The 23,722-nt window shown below is 42.0% G+C and overlaps 1 protein-coding gene across 8 annotated transcripts in view; it reads left to right on the top strand.

Moving 5' to 3' along the window:
• LOC121273181 (signal transducer and activator of transcription 5B-like) overlaps positions 1–23,722 on the top strand; it is a 135,507-nt gene that overhangs the window by 58,740 nt on the left and 53,045 nt on the right. For all 8 annotated transcript variants that reach the window (XR_005941958.1, XR_005941957.1, XM_041180168.1 and 5 more), the window contains exons 2-3: positions 10,008–10,149; positions 22,938–23,079. Coding sequence is in view for 6 of the 8 variants with exons in the window: in XM_041180168.1 (XP_041036102.1) it covers positions 10,025–10,149; positions 22,938–23,079 (267 nt within the window). In the remaining 2 variants the exon portion in view is untranslated. The remainder of the gene's footprint in view (positions 1–10,007; positions 10,150–22,937; positions 23,080–23,722) is intronic.

Below are 23,722 nucleotides of genomic sequence, written 5' to 3'. Positions count from 1 at the left end.
CATGTTTTTCTTAATGTATAGTTTTTTTTAAAAAACTGTTTCCATCAGCCCCAACATAGCCAGTGCTACTAGTTTGGGATTAGGACTCCATGCAGATGGTCTGTTCCATCATGCAGTTACTAAAATAGCCTGTTTTTATTAAAACACAAGTTACAATGTAGCTGTGGAAAATAGGTCCTGCCAAGTTAAATTTTCAAGTGACAAATTTAGCTGAAAACATTTTAGTTTGGGAAGGTTAAAGCAAACCAGCATGGAGAGATCAGAAATTACTTGTCAGCTGTAACTTTTGAGGGGGGTTGAATCAAAGAAGTTCTGCCTCTGTATAGTGTGATAAAGGCATCAATAAATCACGTCCTATGCAAAGAATGAAATATTGACTTCCCTCTTTCCAAACAGCACTACACCCAAGAAGACTTAAACCACCAAAATCATGTCTGAGCATGATGTAGAATTATTAAAATCTCCTTGTTATGTAGAGCACTGTAAAGAACTGTTCACCTCCACAATTTCCTTGAAAAACTAGTCTGGTGTGGATGACCTGTTTTATCTACCAAGCCTACAAAAGTGATAGCCCACCAATTTAGTCGCACCTTTGTCAATGCCCTATATTCTGAGCAAAGAAAGGGTCTAACATTTTTGTTGTTTAGTATTTGTAACTCATAAATGAAATATTAATGTTCTCAGCTCTTCTGAAGGCTTTGATGTATGTTAGGATACAGTTCTGCGTGTGACAAAAGTCCTCCAATACCAAATGGTCATTGTTGCCTTGACTAATAAAGCATACTGTTTAACTGTAGGCTCCGTCACAGCTTAGTCTGATTATGACTGTAAAACGTGAGAAGACTTGCCAACAATGAAATCAGCAAGCTATATAAAACTTTTACAAGCTGGGTGTAGCCCATTGGGGTACTTGAAACTGTATAAGTTACTTAATCTTTACTGTCATTCTTATTGGTACCCCTTACTTGAGGTTTTGCTTTGTGACGCATTCCAAGTGATCTTTCATTTTGTAGTTTTATTATTTCAAATGGGTGTCAAATTTGCTAGCAAATTTGGCTTACCTCCATGTCCATTGGAAACACCAGCTCCCTCTGACCTTAGAGCTCCATTTGGGTCCAGTCCCACCATGGGGTTTAATTTGAAACCCAAACCAGTTTTGTCTAGTAAGCAGGCATGCAGGCTCAAACCTAGATTGCCTAAATCATCCACTGGTGATCTCTCATTGAATGGTTTTCCTCATATTGATCTCACCTGCTGTGTGAGGGCTGTTTGATGTATTTAAGTTTGAAAACAAAACTGCATTTTTTTTCTTTAATTTTTAATCTTCCTCCGTCTCTGTGATATTTCTTCACCCAGTTGTTGTATACTACCCACACTATAGGAAATTATCGTTCAAGCTACACTGGTATAAATTGAGGCAGTTTCTCAAATTGCCACAAACAAAGATGTAAAGTCTAATCTAACACCAAAGATGACTGTTTCTGTTGTACAGAAATGAGGCTTACATGGAGTTAGTTGTGTGTTGTCCAGTATAGTTGCTGCCATCTTCACCTAGTGTCTGGGATAGATATACAGATAAACACCAACCATTCTGTTCATGTTTACAGGTAGTTAATGTTGGGCAGGGTGGGATGGTAGAGAAGCAATTACCTCAGTAAACGAAATAAGGATCATGTGGTAAGTGCACAACGAACTAATTACAGTAGCTTAATTCTGAGATTCCTTTTAACCTCAACAGCAATGTGGACATCTCTCACTTAAGAGACAGAAAGGAGGAGGAAAATGATTTTAGTTGCTGAGTGAGGTGAAGTCTGAAATAACAAAGAGAGGGACAGAATGTTTCCAAAGCTGGCATATCTGGAGAAGGTGGCAGTAAGCCAGATGCAAGCTCTGAAGAGTTTTAATGCATCATCTCATTCAAGGGTACTGCTCCATGGGCATTAGTCAGCCTCAGCTACTTCACCTAAGCAGCCATTTTTCACGTAAGGGGTTACTGGACTCTAATTAGAAGGCAAAAGCCCTGGTTGATGCCCCTATCTTTCCTGGCTCAGGGACCTGGAGGTCAATTGCAGCACCCCAACTGCTGCTCTGCCCTCAATAAGCCAACTCAGAACAAGCTGAGGATTGAATTGTGAAACACCTGGGGTGGAATTCTGTGGTGGTCTACTTACAGGTTTGAAAGGGGGTTCTTGTAAAATACAGCGCATGGTCTGCCCACTGCTGACCCACCTGCCCCAATCTGCCTCCCAGGCAATGGAGGTGTTGGGTGGTCCACCTGCCTTTGGGCCTATTGAGGCCCTTAAGTGGCCAATTAAGTGCCTCATCCTGCCCCTGCTGCTATTTCCCCTGTGGGGAAATAGCTCCAAGCGAGTAGACTGGCAGCTTTTACAGGGTGAGCTCTGTCAGCAAGTGGGGCGCGAACCACCTTTGGGGATCTCCTGTGCCCATCGGAGGGTTTTTGGGAGCGATTCCACATAGAAACTGATTGCAAGTGAAGCTCCGCAGGAAGTAGTTTTGGGACTGTTACTCTTCATAATCTTAAACAGTGTTCTGATGAAGGATAAAAACAGAATTACCTGGAAAAACTCAGCAGGTCTGGCAGCATCAGCGGAGAAGAAAAGAGTTGACGTTTCGAGTTCTCATGACCCTTCAACAGAACTGAGTGAATCTAAGGAGAGGGGTGAAATATAAGCTGGTTTAAGGTTGGGGGGGGTAGAGAAAAGTGGAGGGGGTGGTGTGGTTGTAGGGACAAGCAAGCAGTGATAGGATACATGATGCCCCAACCACACCACACCCCTCTTTCTCTCCCCCTCCCCCCTTAAACCAGCTTATATTTCACCCCTCTCCTTAGATTCACTCAGTTCTGTTGAAGGGTCATGAGGACTTGAAATGTCAACTCTCTTCTTCTCCGCTGATGCTGCCAGACCTGCTGAGTTTTTCCAGGTAATTCTGTTTTTGTTTTGGATTTCCAGCATCCGCAGTTTTTTGTTTTTATTTCTGATGATGGATTGTCTGCAAGTGTGTGCATGACTTGCAGAGTAGTGCTGCCAGAACCCCTGAGGAGGAAAAATAATTGCAATCTGTTCTGGGTAGGGGCGAGGGAGAGAACAGGCCGGCATCCGGCAGATGAAGTTTGATGTAACTCTTTCGAGTACAAACCCGGTTCCATCTGTTTCAGATGAAGTTACATTGTTTCATAGTTTGCCGTTGTGAGATTTGAACTCTTGATGCTCTATCAACAGACAGGAATATTCTTTCCTCACATTGTTTCATAGTTTGCCATTGTGAGATGTGAACTCTTGATACTCTTTTGAGTAAACCTGTTTCCATCTGTTTCAGATGAAGTTACATTGTTTCATAGTTTGCCATTGTGAGATTTGAACTCTTGATCTTGGGGTTACAAACCCAGTACCATAACCACTTGGCTATTCAGGCCAAGCTATCATTCCAATTGTAACTCTTTCGAGTACAATCCCGTTTCCATCTGTTTCAGATGAAGTTACATTGTTTCATGGTTTGCCATTGTGAGATTTGAACTCTTGATCATGGGGTTACAAACCCAGTACCATAACCACTTGGCTATTTAGGCCAAGCCTAATATGTTTCTATCTGTTCCTATTCAGATGAAGTTACATTGTTTGCCATTGTGAGATTTGAACTCTTGATCTTGGGGTTATAAACCCAGTACCATAACCACTTGGCTATTTAGGCCAAGCCTCCATTTCATAGTTTTGCTATTGGGAGATTTGAACTCTTGATCTTGGGGTTACAAACCCAGTACCATAACCACTTGGTTATTTAGGCCAAGCATGAAGTTTGATGTAGGTAAATGCGGTGTAATACATGTAGATAGGGATAACGACAAGCATGTGTATAACGAGCAGGGCTCTGAATTAGTCTATTAAGAAGAGATGAGACTTGGGTGTTACAGTGAACACCTCTAAATGACCAGAGGCTATAGCAAAAGCAGTAGAGTATTGGGATATATATATCAACATTTAACTCTGTTTCTCTCTCCACAGATGCTGTCAAACCTGCTGAGTTTTTCCAGCATTTTTTTTTTATTTCAAATCTCCAACATTCGCAGTATTTTACTTCTGCATTTGGGATGTTTAGCTAATATGATACATCCTTGTGCAAGAACTTGATTAGGTCCCATGTAGAATACCGGGTCCAGTTCTGGTCCCTTCGTATGGTGGGAGACGCGGAGACCCTGGAAAAGTTTGAGGAGGGCCTCTACATTAATACGAGACCAAAATGTTGACTTTTTTTGCTGCGTTCTTCCAGCAATTTCTATTTTTATTTCTATTTTGACTTTTACAAGGGCTTGTTCTGAGCTAGATTTCAGCAAAACATTGACCTGAGGTAGGATGGCTTGGTGTTCCTAGAATAGAGCTTTGTACAACTGGAGCTCATATAATTCAGGTCAGATGAATTTCCACATATTAAAATCAGAGTTCCTGCTATCTGTCTAAGAAAGTCATACTTGTCTGATTTAGGAAGGGAACATATTTTAAGTCAACTTAGTTTTGAGACTCAGCCCTGTTTTACACACTGGCACACAAACCACATACAAGATGACTGCCTTACTTCTGGCCTCCACATAGTATCCAATAGTTTTTGTTATAAATGACTATATAACATTCAGTACTTTATTTACCAATCAACAGATTCTTTGGACTGAATTTAACGCAGGCAGTAGCGTTCCTAACAGCAAACTGGAAATCTGGGGGAAAGCCTGCCTCAGCCGTTTGAGCCCCAACCAGATCAGGCAATTAACTGTTTGGTGCCAGGGCTCCTGTCCCTTTTTAAGGGAGAAGATCCTGCCTCCAAGAGCTGCTGGCCAATTAGAGCCAGTAAAGTAGGCCCTACCGATGGCAACACCCTCCCACGCAATGAGGTTGAGGTGGGGGTTGGGGGCGATATTTCAGCAGGCTGTCCTGGCTGCTTGAAGGGCCTTCCAGTGGCCACAGAGTGCCCAATCAGGAGCAACCCCCCCAACCCCCAACTCTGCCTGCAAGGAGACCTCTTGCTTCTACTGGGCAGTCTCCCCATGATGTGGAGTGTGGAGGCTCCCGCCATTCCACCCCCCCCCCCCCCCCCCCCCCCAGGCCAGCCAAGGACTTTAACACCCCCCTAACTTGAAACACCCCCTTTATTTCTACTTCAGAAAGCAATCATGTTTTAAAAACTGATTTTATTCAGTTGTACATGGAGGTCCCAATTTTGAGAGCATGGCAAACTGAGGTTGTGATTCATTGTGCAAACTCATGTATGCTGAATTTTCACCAGAGGTGCCTCCCCACTGCTCTCCCATTTTAAATAGGTTATTGGCTTGAAATGTTTACCCAGAGAAGCCTGGCTTCTAGCACACTTGTATGGGGTGGGGGTATAAAATCCAGTAATGCACAGCAGCTAATAAAGGGCTGCAGCTTCCCATTAAAGGAAATTGTGGTGGAAAAATGGACTTGAGTAGCACAATGGAGATATAAGGCCAGTGCTGCTCTTTTTGATGATTAGCTGTGGGTACTGCTACAGAAAAGGTACTAAAGGTGGATGTCCCTATTTGGAATTGAAGACCACTCTTCAGTATAAGCACAGGTATCAGGTACATGGAGAGAAATCATTCACTGGATCCCTTGTACTTGGCTGCAGATGAGGATAATGACTGGTACAGCCAAATGTGACCTATGATCAGTGCAGCTGCAACTGTTTGCTCATGTAAACTCCTTTACCTAAATCATGTGGTATTTGGAACACCCCAAGGAAAGACCCAACTTCAATGCTTTTTGGTGTTATTTAAATTACCCACCCCACAAAAGCAACTAATGCATGGAGTAGAATGTGATTTAAAATGTACAGAAACTAAACACACTTACCAGCAACTCAAACTGTTATTTGGGTGGACCAGGTCCCAGGACACCCCAGGCTCATGTTTTGAGTGAACTACACATCAGGGGTGGAGTCTCACCTAAAGTTGAGACTGTACATGGGAAAAGTTTAAAGTAATTCCACTGAAGTGCCACTGCTGCATTTTCACTCCTAAATCAACCATCATGTGGGGTGTTAAGTTGTGCATAACCCACCAGTGTGGTCTCACATGAGTGGGTCAGACGCCGAAGCAATGAATTAACGCTACTATTTTTGATCTTCAGAGTCTCCAGAGATAAAATGGTGTATGTAGGTGTTAGTGAATCATTTAAATATATCAAACTTTAGGCTTTTCAGCAGCTCATTGATGCTTTTACAAATGGATACATGTTGGGATTCTTTATACATGTTTTACTTGATTGCTATTTTCAGACGGGTTTATGTGCAGATGAAGTCATACGCATGGTGATGCATTTGTGACTGACATTTGCATCTTTTTTCATACACTTGGTGGATGTCTGCATTGTCCCACAATATTTAATGCATCACTCCATTATAAGCCACCACTTTAGCAGCAATTTGTCTGAAGGTAGTTAAATTCTTCCTTCCAGCTGTATGACTGTATGGGGGATTCTGACTTGGAGGCGTTCAGTCATAATCTCTAACTGATCTATCTAACTGATATTAGAGTTTTTTTTATATTAAGACCAGGATTAAAAGTTCATAGTTTACCTTGCTCTGGTAGCCAGGATACTGACAGCCCCAGAGTTTTCAAAGAACTGTTCCTCTTTTCAGACCTGCCCCAAATCTTCCTCATGAAGCAGTAACACTTTAATTCATCAAAACAGGGCTCGTTTTATTTGATTTCAATCCCACTTTACATAGGTTTAGGTGTTAGTTTCATATATTGTCACCAGCATATTGGCCTTTGCCTGATTGAAATAAACAGGAACTTTGGTTACTGTGCTGTGTGTTTTCAAGAATTAAAATGATTTTTCAGACAATTTAATTACTTTTTATAATTTGGCATTAGTTTTTATTCAGAAAATATTAAATTGCATTTCTGTTTCAGTATAACACAGTGGCAACTTTTGAAATTTTTGCTACTTTAAATAGGCTGCAACTCAATCTGATGTACACCCCATTCATGTAACGAGAAAGAAAGAACTTGCATTTATATAGTGTCTTCTATGTGTCTTTCATATTCTCCAGATGTCCCATCATACTCGGCCAACAGCTAATGAGTTACTTTTTAAAGTTGTTTGATAGTCCAATGAGGCATGTAATTTGCACACAACAAGGCCCTACAAGCAGCGATAAGATCAAGTTATCTGCTTTGGGCTGCTCATTGAGGGATATACCGATTTCCTTACTTCCAGTAGTGCCATGGAGGGGGGGACCTTTTTATATCCACTTGAACAGGTAGTCAGGTATGGTGGCATATTGGTTATGTCACTGGAATCACAGAGTTCAAATTCTCTCAAGAATTTGAAATCATTTTTCAGCTGCAGCCCATTGAGCTGTGGGGCTGTTAATGCTTCTGGGACATGGAGTATGGCTGCTTAGTGGTTTTGAGATAATCCTCTCCTTTCCATCAAATTCCACCACAGTATTTTGAGAATTTGAATTCAGTTTCAAAAAAATCTGGTAGTGAAAGAAGCTGTCAGATTGTTGTAAAAACACAATTACAGTAGTTTAATAATGTCCTTTTTAAGGAAACCTCCCATTCTTACTCAGCTCCAGCCCACACTAATGTGGCTGACTTAACTGCCTAGCACATATATATAAGAATGAATAATAAATTTAAGATCTAATTTGAAAGACATTACAGGACTCCCTCTGTACTGTCTTGTCAGCTTAGATTTGGGTGTTCAAACCCTGGAGTGGGGCTTGAACCCATGACCTTCCTCTTAGGTGAGACTGCTCTGAATACACTGACAGATCTTTCCCCATTTACAACCGATCTCTTGGTCTCCAACTCTTTTTTTACTTTTAAGTTTGAGAACTGCCTCCTCCAAATTCAATTGTGTCTCCTAGTCTATTAACATCTGTGATTTTGGTCAGTTTGTTTTGAGCTTCTGGATCCAAGTTGATGTCAATTGAAAACAGTAGAAACCCCAACACCCCACAGCGTATTCCCCTTAACCCTGATATAAATGCTGGAACAAATACCCTCTGTTTCCTCTGCTTAACTATTCCCAAGTTTACCCTTAATCTCCACCACATTAATATTCATAGCTTTTTGTGTAGAAGTTTGTAAAATGTTTATTTGGAAGCCCAAATTTATCATGCTTTCCACAGACTGTTTCTTTGAAAACCAGTGAAGGAGGTTTGCTAGATAGGGTCTTCCCCTTTCAGTATGTTGGCTACTATTTACTGGGTTATTATCATAGAAGTAATCCTGAAGTTTACTCATGATGATCAATTCCATCATTTTTTATGCTATTGATGCAAGACTTAAGTAATGTCTGAAAGTCCAAAAGCATCAGCATGAAGCTGAAAAACATCTAGTACAGCCACTAGTGTGGGGTCTTGCACTTCTATGGATGTTGGAGCTGGACCCTGAAGAAAGAGGATGAGAGGAGGATAACAGCTTTTGAAATGTGGGTATGGTGGAGGATTCTCAGAATCAGTGGGCTGGACAGAAAGACAAATGAGTGGGTTAGATCAAGAGTTCAGGAATCAAAAGGCTTGTTAAGTGCCATTAGAGAGAGAAAGATAGTACGGACATTGGAAACACAAACCCAACAACCTTGTCCTGGCAATAATAGAAGGGGAACTTGAGAGTAAAAACAAGAGGAAGAAGAAAAATTGGATGGATAACCTTGAGACGTGGACTGAGGGAGGCTTGAAGAAAGCCAGAGAAGAAGCAAGACGATGCCAACAGCCCAGCTAAGGCTGTGGTGAAAATGAATAAACAAATGATGAGACTGATGGGTTTATTGATGCCTCTCTGCTTTGTCTGCCTTTGTGTAAATGGGCACCATGTTGACCTGTTTCTAATTTACCAAGACCTTCCTAGTGTTTGAAATTATTGGAGAGTAAAATCGAGCTGCATTTTTAACTGGCATCTGACCTGAATCTTCCCCATTCCCACCTGGAAGTTAGCTTAAAATCAGAGCTCATCTCTGTCAGCACTCAGTATCTAATTGTACTTTTAGAACTAATAACATCCTTGTCTCTGTACTAACACACATTCTCTGTACTGAAGCAGAGAATTGAAGATAGCTGGAATTTAATATTGCATTCTCCTCATTCCTATTTGTTAATCATTTCATGTGCGTGTTCTATTTACATTTGCGACCTATCCCCACCAGCTCCACACTATATATATATATATATATATATATCCAAGTGATGATAAGGCAATAATGACTTGAAATGTTAACTGTTTCTCTCTCAGCAGGTGTGGCAGCATCTATGGATGTATTTCCACCATTTTCTACTTTTATATTGTGTCCTGTGCTTTAGGTAATGTTATAAACTCCTCGAACTTTAAGTGTCACCCACACCGTGATGAGTTTATTGCCCTGGAACTATTCCAAAGTATCCATTATATATGGTTTATTGGTGATTATTTTTGCATTTTTAAAAATATTTTGCATATTATTCTGTAACCATCTTGCCCATAGGGCTCCACAGTGGATTTGTCCACCAGCTTTCGCCCTTCCCTCCTGAGAGCTTTGCTTCTTGCTGGTCTCCCTCTGGTACCTTTTCCCAAGTGGCTATTCTTTGTGAACCTTAATGGAATATCAGCAGACTGCTCACCATGAGGCATCACAGTCAAGCCCAATCCTGTCCTCGCCCAATGCCCATGGAGAGTCGAGCAAAATATTTTTTCTTATTTTTTAAACCCAAGGGCTGAGAGCTCATTCAGCACAGGCTGGAGATCAATCTGGAATGTGGCTCAGCTACTCACTGGTTAAAATCACTGATGGATAAATTGGGCTCCATGATAGGCTATCATGGAACTCCAATCTGTCTAAGTTCTGAATGTATACTCAGACTGCAAAGTTCAATTATTGGGTAATTCATGTGTGTGTGCGAGTTGAGTAGATCATCTTGTTCTTAAACTGTTTAGTTTATTGACATGTTTGTAAAACACGTTCTTAAACAGAATGTCTGTCTTGTTTCAGGTACTTAAAGATAAAGGATGGCTTTCTGGAATGAGATAGTGAAACTGCACCAGTTCCTTCCTCAGTTCCAGGCCTTGTATGCACAACGATTCCCCATTGAAGTCAGGCACTATCTTGCCGAATGGATAGAGCAGCAGCCATGGTCAGTCAATGGAATAAGAGCAATTCAGGCTCGCTCTCCTGTTGTGTGTTTTCTAGTCTTTTCTGTGTTTATTCCAAATTTCCAGCATTTGCAGGCTTTTATTGTACATATTTGTAGATCTCCTGCGTAGTTGCTCCCAATGAAGCAAAGGGTATACTAAATCACTGCTTTCCAATGCATCAGTCATTATCTACATCTAATGGCTTGGGAATCCTGATGTGGTTAATTGTTTTTTATTCACTAATCAGAAGTACAATGTTGGGCAGTATAGAATAAGGGTGTTCAGCAGAGCAAGGGTTAATGTGGGACTGGAGAATGGTACCGCCCACAGTGTGATATAGAGAATTACATGATAGATTGGGTAGAGTTGAGTCTGGAAAGAGCTGGCATGGAGACAGCACCAATGCATGGCAGTATCTTGGATTATGTATATAGATATGGGTTACCAATAAACAGTTTATGTTCACCACACAAACCTTCTGACTTCCGCGAGACATCAAACAACACTTACAACATGGTGGCAGTGAAGGATGGACCTCAGGTCCCAGAGAAGCTGAGCAGGAACCCAGAATCTCAAAGCATGAAGTAAAGAAACTGAAACCTGACCTGAGAGAAATGCACCTAAATTGAAGACTCAAGTGCCAAAATAAAAAGCTCCATTGCAGATGTGGAGGCTGAAGGACTCCACTAGGGCCTGTGGAGGTCCATTGCCAGACCTGATCGAACACAGAGTTGAGGAATGTAGCTTGATTAAAAAAGGCTGTTTAAAATTCAAAAAAAACTTTTTAAGCCTGAAAGGCAACAAAGGAATCCACTCCAAGTGAAAAGCCAGACCTGAATGAAAGCAGAGTCAACAGACCTAGCCAAATCACAAGAAGGGTGTGCAAAAATACAGTTTTTTATTTAAAAAAAAGGCTGAACTTGTCTTTTAAAATGGGCAGCCATTGGGATCAGCACATCCAGAGCGTGGCTGAAGGAGAGCTACAGTGAGGGTCCCAGCCGGCACTGTAGTGCGAGATAGCCAAGCTGAAGTGCAAAGGAAACGCTTTTTTAAAAAAGCTGCAGGCAGGGTTTAAAAATTGCCTTTAATTCAGTCCCAGGCTTAAAAATTCAGTAGCTGCCTCAAATGACTCTTTTTGAAGAAAAGGCCTGTGATTGCAGTGGGAGCCCACCGAAACAGACAAAGCACGGGAAGAACACAGAGGGGAAAAAAACAGCAGTTGTGGAGCCCTTTTGAAGAGAAAAAAATTAGAGGTACTCACTTTTTTTAAAGAAAAGGGCCATGTGTAGAAAATCCACAGAATCACAATCTTTACAGTGCCAGAAGGAGGCTATTCGGTCCATTGAGTCTGTACTGGCTCACTGAAAGAGCATTCTACCTAATCCCACCCCCCTTCCTTATCCCTGTAAACTTGCACATTCATTCTTTTCAGATAGCAATCCGTTCCCTTTTGAACACCTCAATCAAACCTGCCTCCACCACCCTCTCAGGAAGTTCGTTCCAGACTCCAACCACCCTCTGGGTGAAACAAAATCCTCATCTCTTTTCTCCTTTTGCCCATTATTTTGAATCTGTGCCCTCTAGTTCTTGATGTACTCCTTGAGTGGGAACAGTTTCTCGCTATTTACTCTATCCATAGCCCTTAGGATCTTGAATACCTCAATCAATTCTCCTCTTGGTCGCCTTTTCTCCAAGAAAAACAAATCTCTCCAATCTATCCTCATAGCTACGGTTATTTATCACTGAAATCATTCTTGTGAATCTCATCTGTACTCTCCAATGCCTTCACATCCTTCCTCAAGTATGGCGCCCAGAACTGGACACAGTATCCAGATGAGGCTTATACAAGTTTAACATGACCTCCTTACTCTTGTACTCAATGCCCCTATTAATAAAACCTAAGATACCATATGCTTTAACTGCTCTCTCAACATGCCCTGCCACCTTCAATTACTTATGTACAAATACACTTGAGGTCCCTCTGTTCCTGCACCTCCTTTAGAGCTTCTCCCTTTATTTTATACTGACTCTTCACATTCTTCCAGCCAAAATGAATCACTTCACAGTTCTCTGCATTGAATTTCATCTGCCATTTGACTGCCCAATCCAGCAAAATGCCCATGTCCTTTTGAAGTTCAAGACTATCCTCATCACAGTTGGCGACGCTTCCAATTTTCGTATCATCCCCAAATTTTGAAATCATGCCCTGCACACCACAGTCCAGGTCATTAATATATATCAAGAAGAGTAAGGGTCCCAACACTGACACCTGGGGGACTCCACTATAGACCTTCCTCCAATCTGGAAAAACAACCATTTATCACTGTTTCCTGTCACTCAGCCAATTTCTCACCCAAGTGCCTACTTTCCCTCTTATTCCATGAGCTAGAATTTTGCTCAAGTCTACTGTGTGCCACTATATCAAATGCCTTTAGAAAATCCATATACACCACATGAACAGCATTGCCCTTATCAACCTCTGTTACCTCCTCAAAAAGTTAAATATGATTTTTCCTTAATGAATCCATACTGGCTTTCCTTAATTATCCGGCACCTGTCTAAATGACTTGATTTTGTCTCAGACTATAGTTTCCATAAGTTTCCCTACCACTGAGGTCAAACTGAATGGCCTGTAGTTGCCGGCTTTATCCTTACACCCCTTTTTGAACAAGGGTGTAACATTTGCACTTCTCCAGTCCTCAGGCACCACCCCTGTGTCTAAGGAAGACTGGAAGATTATCACCAGTGCCTCTGAAATTTCCACTCTCACCTCCCTCAGTATCCTTGGATGCATCTCATCTGGTCTTGATACCTTATCTATTTTAAGTAAAGATAGCCTTTCTAATACCTCCCTCCTCCATTGTAAGTTCCTTGAGTGCAAGTTAATACATCTTTATACTTTGGTGTGTTTACAGATATGTAATCCTAAACCAAGATGTAGATGAATCCTCAACCACATTTGATGAGGTAATGAAAGCCTTTGACAAATATTTTAATCTCCAAGCTGTGGAGAGCGCAGACCTTAAAAGAAGGTCTCAAACACCCACGATAAAGCACTAAGGGTGACAGGAGACCCCAAGCTGTGGGAGAGAATACTTATGCAAACCACAAGATGGTCGCAGACTGTGTCAGTGTAATGAAGTGCAGGAGCCGAAGAGTTTAGTGCAGAAGAAAAAAAGAGGCCGAGAAGCAGTCGAAGCTTAAAAGTAGAGCATTTTAAAACTGCTGACGCATTACCCAAACTGCAACAGTGGGTGGCAGAATGGCGCAAGCTTTGAATGGGGGAAAGCTATCTGAAATAACCCAAAGAAAAGCAAAACCTGCAAAAAGAAAATGAAACAATTGCACAGGAAAATGTTTGTATCCAAGCTGAGTTGGGAGAACTCGACCAGAAGTACAGCCAAGAACAACAACGGACAGCAAAGTTACTCCAAGAAGTTGTTACCCTGAAAGACTCTTTGAAGAATTAGTACCTAGCCCAGGAGAAACATGAGAAGCTAAAAAAGATGTTGAACACTACTTCAGCAAAAGCAGCTTTGGAGCTATCAGTAGTGACAAAGCAATGAACTGATGCACAGCGTGAGTTGGCAAGAGGTCAACAAGAAAATTAACAGTTTAAAGAACAGCTGGCTGTTCAAGGTCAAATGCAAAAGGAGTACATAACCCTTCCAACAGCATGAAGAAATGAAGGTGGCTTTGAACAGCAAAATGGAAGAACAGCAAAAGAAACTTGACACTCTGAATTACAAGAAAAACCAAGGTGAAGCAATTGAGCTTCACAAAAGAAAAGGAAAACCTGGTGAAGGACTTTCATATGCTACAAGAATCCCTTGAGTCAAAGTTTGTTGCTGTGGAAAATTTATGAAGAGAAGCAAAATCAATTTAATGCCACTCTGAAGGAACTGAAGAACCAGTTGGTAGAGAAGACTCAACAATATTCCACATTCCAGGAGGAAGCCAAGAGGTACAAGAAAGAAACTGAAGAGCTGAAGAAGCAGCTGAATGGAAAAGAGGCGTTGAAAGGAAAAGCCATAGAACTTTCCAAGCTGCGAGCGGATAATGAAGCCATGAGTAGCACAATTACACGACTGAAACAAGTTAAGACTTTGCCGAAGACAAACTTGGCCAACACTGAAATCAGAATCTTAACGGCACAGAAGGAGGCTATTCGGCTTGTGTCTGCACCGGCTCTCCAAATGAGCATTATGACCTAGTGCCATTGCCCTGCCTTTTCCCCCATGCCCCTGCCCATTGTTTCTATTTAAATAATCATCTAATGCCCTCTTGAATGCTTTGATTGAACCTGCCTCCACCACACTTCCAGGCAGTGCAGTCCAGACCTGAACCACTTGCTGTGTGAAAAAGTTTTTTCTCACATCACATTTGCTTCTTTTGCAAATCACTTTAAATCTGTGCCCTCTCGTTCTTGATCCTTTTTAATGAGCTGGAACAGCTTCTCCCTATCTACTCTGTCCAGCCCCCTCGTGATTTTGAACGCTTCTATCAAATGTCCTCTTAGCCTTCTCTCCACCTTCTCCTCTCCAAGAAGAACAGTCCCAGCTTCTTCAATCTATCTTCATAACTGAAGTTTCTCATCCCTGGAACCATTCTTGTAAACCTCTAGTGCATTCCTCCAGTGCTTTCACATCCTTCCTAAAGTGTGGTGCCCAGAATTGTACACAATACTCCAGCTGAGGTCTGTCTAGTGTCCTATACAAGTTCAGCATAACCTCCCTGCTCTTGCACTCTATGCCCTGGCTTAATAAAACCTAGGATACTGTATGCTTTATTAACTGCTCTCTCCACCTGTCCTGCCTTTAATGACTTATGCACGTATACACTCAGGTCCCTCTGCTCCTGCACACCCTTTAGAATTGTACTCATTTTATATTGTGTCTCCATGTTTTTCCAACCAAAATAAATAACCTCATATTTCACTGCATTGAACTTCATCTGCCCATTCCACCAACTTGTCTCGGTCCTTTTGAAGTTCCTCACTGTCCTCCTCACAGTTTACAATGCTTCCAAGTTTTGTATCATCCGCAAACTTTGAAATTGTCCCCTGCACACTACGATCTAGATTATTAATATATATCAGGAAAAACAAAGGGTAATGCTCTGGGGACCTGGGTCCAAATCTGGTGGAATTTGAATTCCGGCAGGAGAATCCCACCAGATTTGAACCCGGGTCCCCAGAGCATTACCCTGGGTCTCTGGTGGAATTTGAATTCAATAAAAATCTGGAACTAAAAGTCTAATGATGGCCATGAAACCATTGCCAATAGTTGTAAAGACCCATCTGGTTCACCAATGTCCTTTAGGGAAGGAAATCTGTCATCCTTACCTAAATAGCCAAGTGGTTATGGTACTGGGTTTGTAACCCCAAGATCAAGAGTTCAAATCTCACAATGGTAAACTATGAAACAATGTAACTTCATCTGAAACAGATGGAAATATGTTTGTACTCGAAAGAGTTACACCTTCTTTAGAGCTTGGCCTAAATAGCCAAGTGGTTATGGTACTGGGTTTGTAACCCCAAGATCAAGAGTTCAAATGTCACAATGGCAAACTATGAAACAATATAACTTCATCTGAAACAGATGGAAACGGGTTTGTACTCGAAAGAGTTACTCTTCCCTGGTCTGGCCTACATGTGACTCCAATGTGGTTGACTCTTAAATGCCCTCTGAAATGGCCTAGCAAGCCACTCGGTTGTATACGCAAAAATCTTCAGCCAGAAGTGCTGAGTGGGGGCTCCCAGCATTACAGATGCCAGTCTTCAGCCAATTTGATTCACTCCACGTGATAGCAAGAAATGGCTGAAGGCACTGGATACTGCAAAAGCTATGGGCCCTGACAATATTCTGACATTAGTACTGAAGATTTGTGCTCCAGAACTTGCCACGCCCCTAGCCAAGCTCCAGTTACAACACTGGCATCTACCCGACCATGTGGAAAATTGCCCAGGTATATCCTGTACACAAAAAGTATGTGTACACACAGCAGGACAAATCCAGCCTGGCCAATTACCACCCTATCAGTCTACTCTTGATCATCAATAAAATAATGGAAGGCGTCATCAACAGTGCTGTCAAGCAGCACTTGCTTAGCAATAACCTGCTGCCCAGTTTGGGTTCTGCCAGGGCCACTCAGCTCCTGACCTCATAACAGCCTTGGTTCAAACATGGACAAAAGAGCTGAACTCCTGAGGCAAAAGTGACTACCCTTGACATCATGGCAGCATTTGACCGAGTGTGGCATCAAGGAGCCCGAGCAAAACTGGAGTCAACGGGAATCGGGTGGAAAACTCTGCTGGTTGGAGTCATACATAGTATCGAGGAAGATGGTTGTTGCAGTCATCTCAGCTTCAGGACATCACTGCAGGAGTTCCTCAGGGTAGTGTCCTAGGCCCAACTTCAGCTGCTTCATCAATAACCTTCTTTCCATCATAAGGTCAGAAGTGGGGATGTTTGCTGAATGTTCAGCACCATTCGTGACTCCTCAAACACTGAAGCAGTCCATGTCCAAATGCAGCAAGACCTGGACAATATCCAGGCTTGAGCTGACAAGTGGCAAATAACATTGACGCCACACAAGTGTCAAGCAATGACCATCTCCAATAAGAGAGAATCCCACCATCGCTCCTTGATATTCAATAGCATTACCATCACAGAATCCCCCACTATCAACATCCTGGGGGTTGCCATTGACCAGAAACTGAACTAGACTAGCCATATAAATACCGTGGCTACAAGAGCATGTCAGAAGCTAGGAATCGTGCGACGAGTAACTCGTCTCCTGACTCCCCAAAGCTTGTCCACCATCTACAAGGCACAAGTCAAGAGCATGATGGAATGCTCCCCACTTGCCTGGATGAGTGCAGCTCCCACAACGCTCAAGAAGCTGGACACCATCCAGGTCAAAGCAGCCTGCGTGATTGGCACCACATCTGCAAACATTCACTCCCTCCACCCCTGACGCACAGTAGCAGCAGTGTGTACCATCTACAAGATGCACTGCAGGAATTCACCAAGTCTCCTTAGACAGCACCTTCCAAACCCACGACCACTACCATATAGAAGGACAAGGGCAGCAGATAGATGGGAACACCGCCATCTGGACACCACGCACCATCCTGACTTGGAAATATATCGCCATTCCTTCAGTCGCTGGGTCAAAATCCTGGAACTCCCTAACAGCTCTGTGGGTGTACCTATACCACGTGGACTGCAGTGGTTCAAGAAGGCAGCTCACCACAAGGTTAACTCGGGATGGGCAATAAATGCTGGCCCAGCCAGCAAAGCCCGCATCCCGTAAATGAATTAAAAAAAAAAATACTGACCCCTGGGGAACTCCAATACAAACCTTCCTCTAGCGTGAAAAATATCCATTAACCATTACTTGCTGTTTCCTATTACTTAGCCAATTTTGTATCCATGTTGCTACTGTCCCTTCTATTTCATGAGCTATAACTTTTCTCTCAAGTCTGTAGTGTGTCACTGTATCAAATGCCTTTTGGAAGTCCATGTACACCATATCAACAACATTACCCTCGTCAGCCCCCATTTGTTACCTCTTGAAAAATCTCCAAGTTAGTTCAGCACAGTTTTCCCTTAAGAAATCCATGCTGGCTCTTCCTCATCTACTCACATTTTTCCATGTGATTATTAATTCTATCCTGAATAGTTGTTTCTAGAAGCTTCCCCACCACCGAAGTTACACTGACTAATCTGTAATTGCTGGGCTTATCCTTGCAACCTTTTTTGAACAATCGCGTAATGTTTGCAATTCTCCAGTCCTCTGGCACCTCCCCTGGGTCTAGGGAAGACAGATTATGGCAATTGCAATTGCCACTCTTACTTGCTTCAATATCCTTGGATGTATCTTATCCAGTCCCAGTGCCTTGTCAGCCTTAAGTACCGACAGTGTATCCAACACTTCCTCCTTATCAATTTTGAACCCTTCTAGTGACAGCGTTTCCTTCTCTGTCACCATGGCCTGGGTAACATCTGCCTCCTTGGTAAAGACTTCATTTAACACCTCAGCCATGCCCCCTGCTTCCATGTGTAAATCCCCTTTTTGGTCCCCAATCGGCCCTACTCCTCTTACCACCCTTTTACTATTTATGTGCTTACATAAAACTTTAGGATTCCCCTTTATGTTGGCTGCCTTTTCTCATAGTCCCTCTTCACTTCTCTTATTTGATTCCTCACGTCTCCTTTGAACCTTCTGTATTCCACTTGGTTCTCAATTGTATTTTCTACCTGACACTTGTCATAAGCACACCTTTTCCTCTTTTCTATCTCCTTTTACATACAGGGAGCTCTGGGGATTTGTTTGCCCTACCTTTTCCTTTTGAGGGAATATACCTTGACTGTCCCCGAACCATTTCTTCTTTTTATGTAGTCCATTGTTCAGCTACAGCTTTTCCCACCAACTTTTGGTTCCATTCTATCCGGCCCAGCTCCATTCTTGGCCCATCGAAGTTGGCTCTCCCCCAGTTAATTATTCTTACTCCGGATTGCCCATTGTCCTTTTCTACTGTCATCCTAAATCTTGTGTTGCAATGATCACTATCTCCTAAATATTCCCCCACTGACACTTGATCTACTTGGTCCATCTCATTTCCAAGAATCAGGTCCAACAGTACATCCTTTCTTGTTGGACTGGACACCTGCTGTAGAAAATTCTCCCGAACACACACTCCAGGAACTCCTTGTTCCACTCTGCCCTTTACACTATCACTATCCCAGTCTATATTCGGGTAATTAAAGTCCCTCATAACTATTCTGTTTGCACCTTTCTGTAATTTCCCTGCAGATTTGTCCCTCTACATCCTTCCCATTAGTTAGTGGCCTAAAGAGAAATTTACACTGTGCAATTTAATTGCATCCTTTTGTTCCTGAGCTCTAGCCAAATTGATTCTGTTCTTGAACCCTCTGGGACATCCTCTTTCTCTAGCACTGCAATGCTCTCTTTAACCAATACAACAACCCCTCCTCCTTCCTTTCCTGAACACCTTGTACCCAGGAATATTTAACACCCAGTCCTACCCTTCCTTGAGCTAAGTCTCTGTTATCACCACAGCATCGTAATTCTGCATGGAAATCTGTGCCTCTAATTCACCAATCTTATTTACTATGTCCTGTGCATTCACATATGCAGTATATCCCTGATTTAGACTTAATTACTTTCTCCCTAGGCTTCACCTATTAACTTACTATTCTTTATCCTAGTGCTACCTGTCTCTCCCAGTATTTCATGCACCCTGGTATTACTCTAATATTCTCTCCTGGTTCCCACACCCCTGCCAAGTTAGTTTAAAACCCCCCAACAGCACTAGCAAACTGCCCCAGAAGGAGCTCAGTCCTGACTCTGTTCAGATGCAACCTGTCCGGCTTGTACAGGTGCCATCTCCCCCAGAGCCAGTCCCAGTGCCCCAGGAATCTAAAGTCCTCCCTCCTGCACCATCTTCCCAGCCACATATTAATCTACTCACTTGCACGTGGCACTGAGAGTAATCTGGAGAAAGACCAAGGCAAAGTTCTGCTGCAAACAGTGAACGAAAAGACAGGAATAAAATCAGCAAATGTAAATCCAACACTGGAGCTCGAGCTAGAAGAAAAGGCACTACATGCCTCAAACAAACTGAGAACCACTGAGTTGTTGAAAAATGAAATGACTGAAATTGTGAAACAAGTGGAAGTGAAGATTCCATTTTTTTGAAACATCAATGTCCAGCAAGATAATGGCGAACCCCTCAAAGAAAATCTAAGTCACTCTAGGAATGAACGGAGTGCACATTCCCTTTGGAAGGAATAGGACAAACCCAGTGCCCCAACAAAGCAAATGGGTGGTTGATGAAAGAGAAATGCAACTCGAGTGCAAAAAGCAAATCAAATGGAGAAAACAAAGTACCAGAAACAGAGTACCACAATTTCAACGCCAAACCGACAGTCAACCCAAAATATCTGAAACTACCATTCCTCCGAATGTGACAGAACAAAATCTGGAAGAATTGTCAGCTTCCAGACCATCTGAAAGGGGTAGCAAGTAAAGTAAACATTGTATTGTAAATGTATTTGGGTAAAGTCTTAGGGGGTGGTGTATGATAAGGATGCGTAGCAGAGCAAGGGTTAATGTGGGACTAGAGAACACTACTGCCCAAGTAGTGATGTAAAAAGTCAAATGATAGATTGGGCAGAGTAGAGTCTGGAAGGACAAAAACAAGAATAAAAATACCTGGAAAAACTCGACAGGTCTGACAGCATCTGCGGAGAGGAGCACAGTTAACGTTTCGAGTCCGTATGACTCTTCAACAGGACTAAGGAAAAATAGGAGAGAGGTGAAATTTAAGGTGGGGGTGGGACAAGTAGAGTTGGATAGACGGCCAGCGATAGGTGGCGATTGCCAAAAGATGTCATGGAGCTGGCATGGAGACAGCACCCTTCAATATGTACGTATTTGTGGGTTACCAATAAAAGGTTTATGTTCAACTATACAAACCATCCAGACCTCTGTGAAACACCAGACAAGCTTTACAACATATATGCTATGGCAGTACTCATCCACAGGGTGTGTGCATGTGAATTTTAACCTTTTATTTGCTTTTCATCTAATTTATCAATAAACAGAGTTCACAGGTGTTTTTGATCATTGATTGCCTTATTTCCTTGGTTACTGATTGTAGTTTGTTAATTAATTATGCACATGCAATATTCCAATATAAGAGAGAGAAACTGTTCAATGCCTTTTGAAACACAACTCTCCCTCCCTAATGGTTAGTAATAGCATTGTCGCCAACTGCTTCCAACACTTGCCTATAGTTGAGAGTAGGCTAATAGGGCAGTAATTGGCCAGATTGGATTGGTCTAACATTTTGCAGACAGGACATTCCTGGGTAATTTTTCACATTATCATGTGTTGTAGCTGTCCCAGTACAGCTTGGCTAGAGGCATGGTTAGTAATGGAGCACAGGTCTTTGGCACTATAGCCAGAATATTGTCACTCTGTTGCACAGACTTGACCTGAGTTGTTGGTTGTGGGATTGCTTAACATTCTCTAAATCTAGCCTGCTTCTGCTGTTTGAAATCACATTGTTTGCTCCCCAGTAATCAATTTTCCATTCAGTCTGATATTGTATATATTATGCAGCACACCTAGTTGTAATTGTCTATCTACCCCATAGTGGTGTAGGTGGGATTTGGTTTTGTGGGGTCTTTGGAAACATGTTTGTTAAACCAAACAAAGTTACTTCAATAGGTCTATTTTACAAATAACTTCACATGGCTCAAATAAATGTATTATTATAGTCCCTCCTGCTTATAGCGAGAGTTAAAACCAACACACCCACTTTGTGTTGGACGGTGTATCTTTTAGAAACTCCGAAAGAAAACAGCAACAGGAAATGTCTGTGGTCAGGATTGAAATGACAGTTAAATAAGGCTGCGCCTGTAATGATAAAGACCATCTTTGCTAACAGAGGACTGACAACAGTAAACATACTCGCAGCCAGGCACCATTCCAAGGCCGTTATAGTCTGTGCTGCCATGTTTAAGCTGTGCTCACTGTTCACCAATGAGGAAAAAGAAATTCATGAAATTTGTTTTTTCACATGAGCTGAGACTCTCTCCAGAATGAATGCACATTGCCCTGTGTTTCACTTGTGTTCCTCTGGAACTGACCATTGTTTTTCTCCATCTAGTCACTTTTTTGCTGGTCGACTTGTGCAACTGACTAGCTCTGGAAGGACATCTTTGTGTCTGTGTGTCTTTTAACACTATAAGGAACATATCTTTTTTTATTTTCTGTTGGACTATTGTAAAATTACAATGGCTGCAGTTGAAAGACATGCCTACTGGAACAGGATGAGAGAGATATACAATGTTGCAGCCATGGAACAGAATGTGCCATGAAAGACAGGATGGTGCCAAAAAGGAGTCCTGGGCCAAGGGAGCTGCCTGACAACAGCATTTAAATTGGCTCCTGACCAGGTGACCAGGGTTTTATGTGAAGGCAGTGAGCAGAATAGCTCCTAGCCTGAAAGGAACAAGACCTAAAACCCCTCCCTCTCTCCTGTGTGGAAGATTCCAGTAATTCCACAATAATTGCTAGTTGTTTTATTTTCTCCTAATATCTCTATAACCTGCTCTCTCTGAAAACTTCTGTCAAGAGGCAAAGGGGAAAATCACTGTTAGAGACATTGAAATGCAAGTGCTCAACCAGTGAACTACAGACTGAAAGTGCTGGAAGCTCACCTTGTGTCATTAACAAGACCTGAAAGGAATTTGGAAGACATCGATCAAAATCAACCCATCGAATCCTGTACTCCGGAATTGGTGCTATTGAACTGTTTTATCTCACCCTTAAAATCCATGTTTTGTGTCTTGTGCATGTGTGTATAGGGATTTAAGAAGGGTGTAGAGTTTAAGTTATAGCGTTCGAAGTTAGTTCATATTTCTTTCTTTTGCCACTAGTTAAAGACAATTTGTTCAATAAACAGTAAGTTTACATACCTGGTGCACGTATTCTGTTAACCTAAATTAAACAGTTGGGTAGAATTGGGACAATCTGGTGGTTTGGTCAAACTTTCACATTTGTCACGGCTCAGGGAACAGTGGGGTTTAACATTACAGCGCACTATCCTCAGTGAGTCATGATATCATGAGACATTAGTACATGAAGTTTAACAGCAACATTGTGCTGCATTAATGTGGTGATCAATTGTATCAGCTTTTCTTTTGTTTTCCAAATAATAAATCTTTCAATTTGTGTCTTTTTTTTTAAGGAGCTCCATTCACATAAACCCTTCCAATGAAAACCTTGCCCGAAATCTCTTGGACGCAATGGTATCTGAATTACAGAAAGTGTCAAGTTGTATGTCCTATCCAGTGAAATGCAAGCTCAATGAGTATGCTGTTGTTCTCAAGGTATGGTTTAGTAAACAAAAGGGTGCTTAACGTTCCAACATGATTTGGAAAATAATAGGTTAATGCCTGCTTGCTACTTATTCACTAAGCCATGTAAAGAGGTTATTTTCTTGGGCTTCCACAAGCATTACACCATTCTCATCCAAGAGGGTAGGCAGTCAATCAGTCTATGGAAAAATTCATTTTGAAAGTGTTATCATTTATCTACAGTACCTTTTGTGCCTGAAGGTGGCCTGTAATAGGCATCTGCAATAATAAATTACTGTTACGCTAACAGCTCCAACTGCAACACTGCTTAAGTAATTTTGAATTGTTAGGTAGTTTGTTGCTTCTCTGAGAAGCTATGGCCTCAGTGTGCACACTAATAAGGATGACCTGATTCGATTTTTTAAAAAAAATATATTCTTCCCATAGCTTCCAAGCCAACTGTACAAACTCCCCTCAAATTAAGATCCCTATTAGTTTGGCAAAATTTCTACTCCTACCCCACCCCTACACAACTGCCACTTGGCATTTTATTTTGTTTCTCTTCTCCCTCCCCTCTTCTATCTCCTTTTCCCATCCTCTTTCCTCATGCCTCACCTGTGTCCAGTTATCTCTGGTTCTGATGAAAATTCACAACCTGAAACACTAGCTCTGTTTC

This window comes from Carcharodon carcharias, chromosome X (genome assembly GCF_017639515.1).
Source record: "Carcharodon carcharias isolate sCarCar2 chromosome X, sCarCar2.pri, whole genome shotgun sequence".
Classification (NCBI taxonomy): domain Eukaryota; kingdom Metazoa; phylum Chordata; class Chondrichthyes; order Lamniformes; family Lamnidae; genus Carcharodon; species Carcharodon carcharias.
This window is presented reverse-complemented; position numbering and strand designations above follow the sequence as displayed.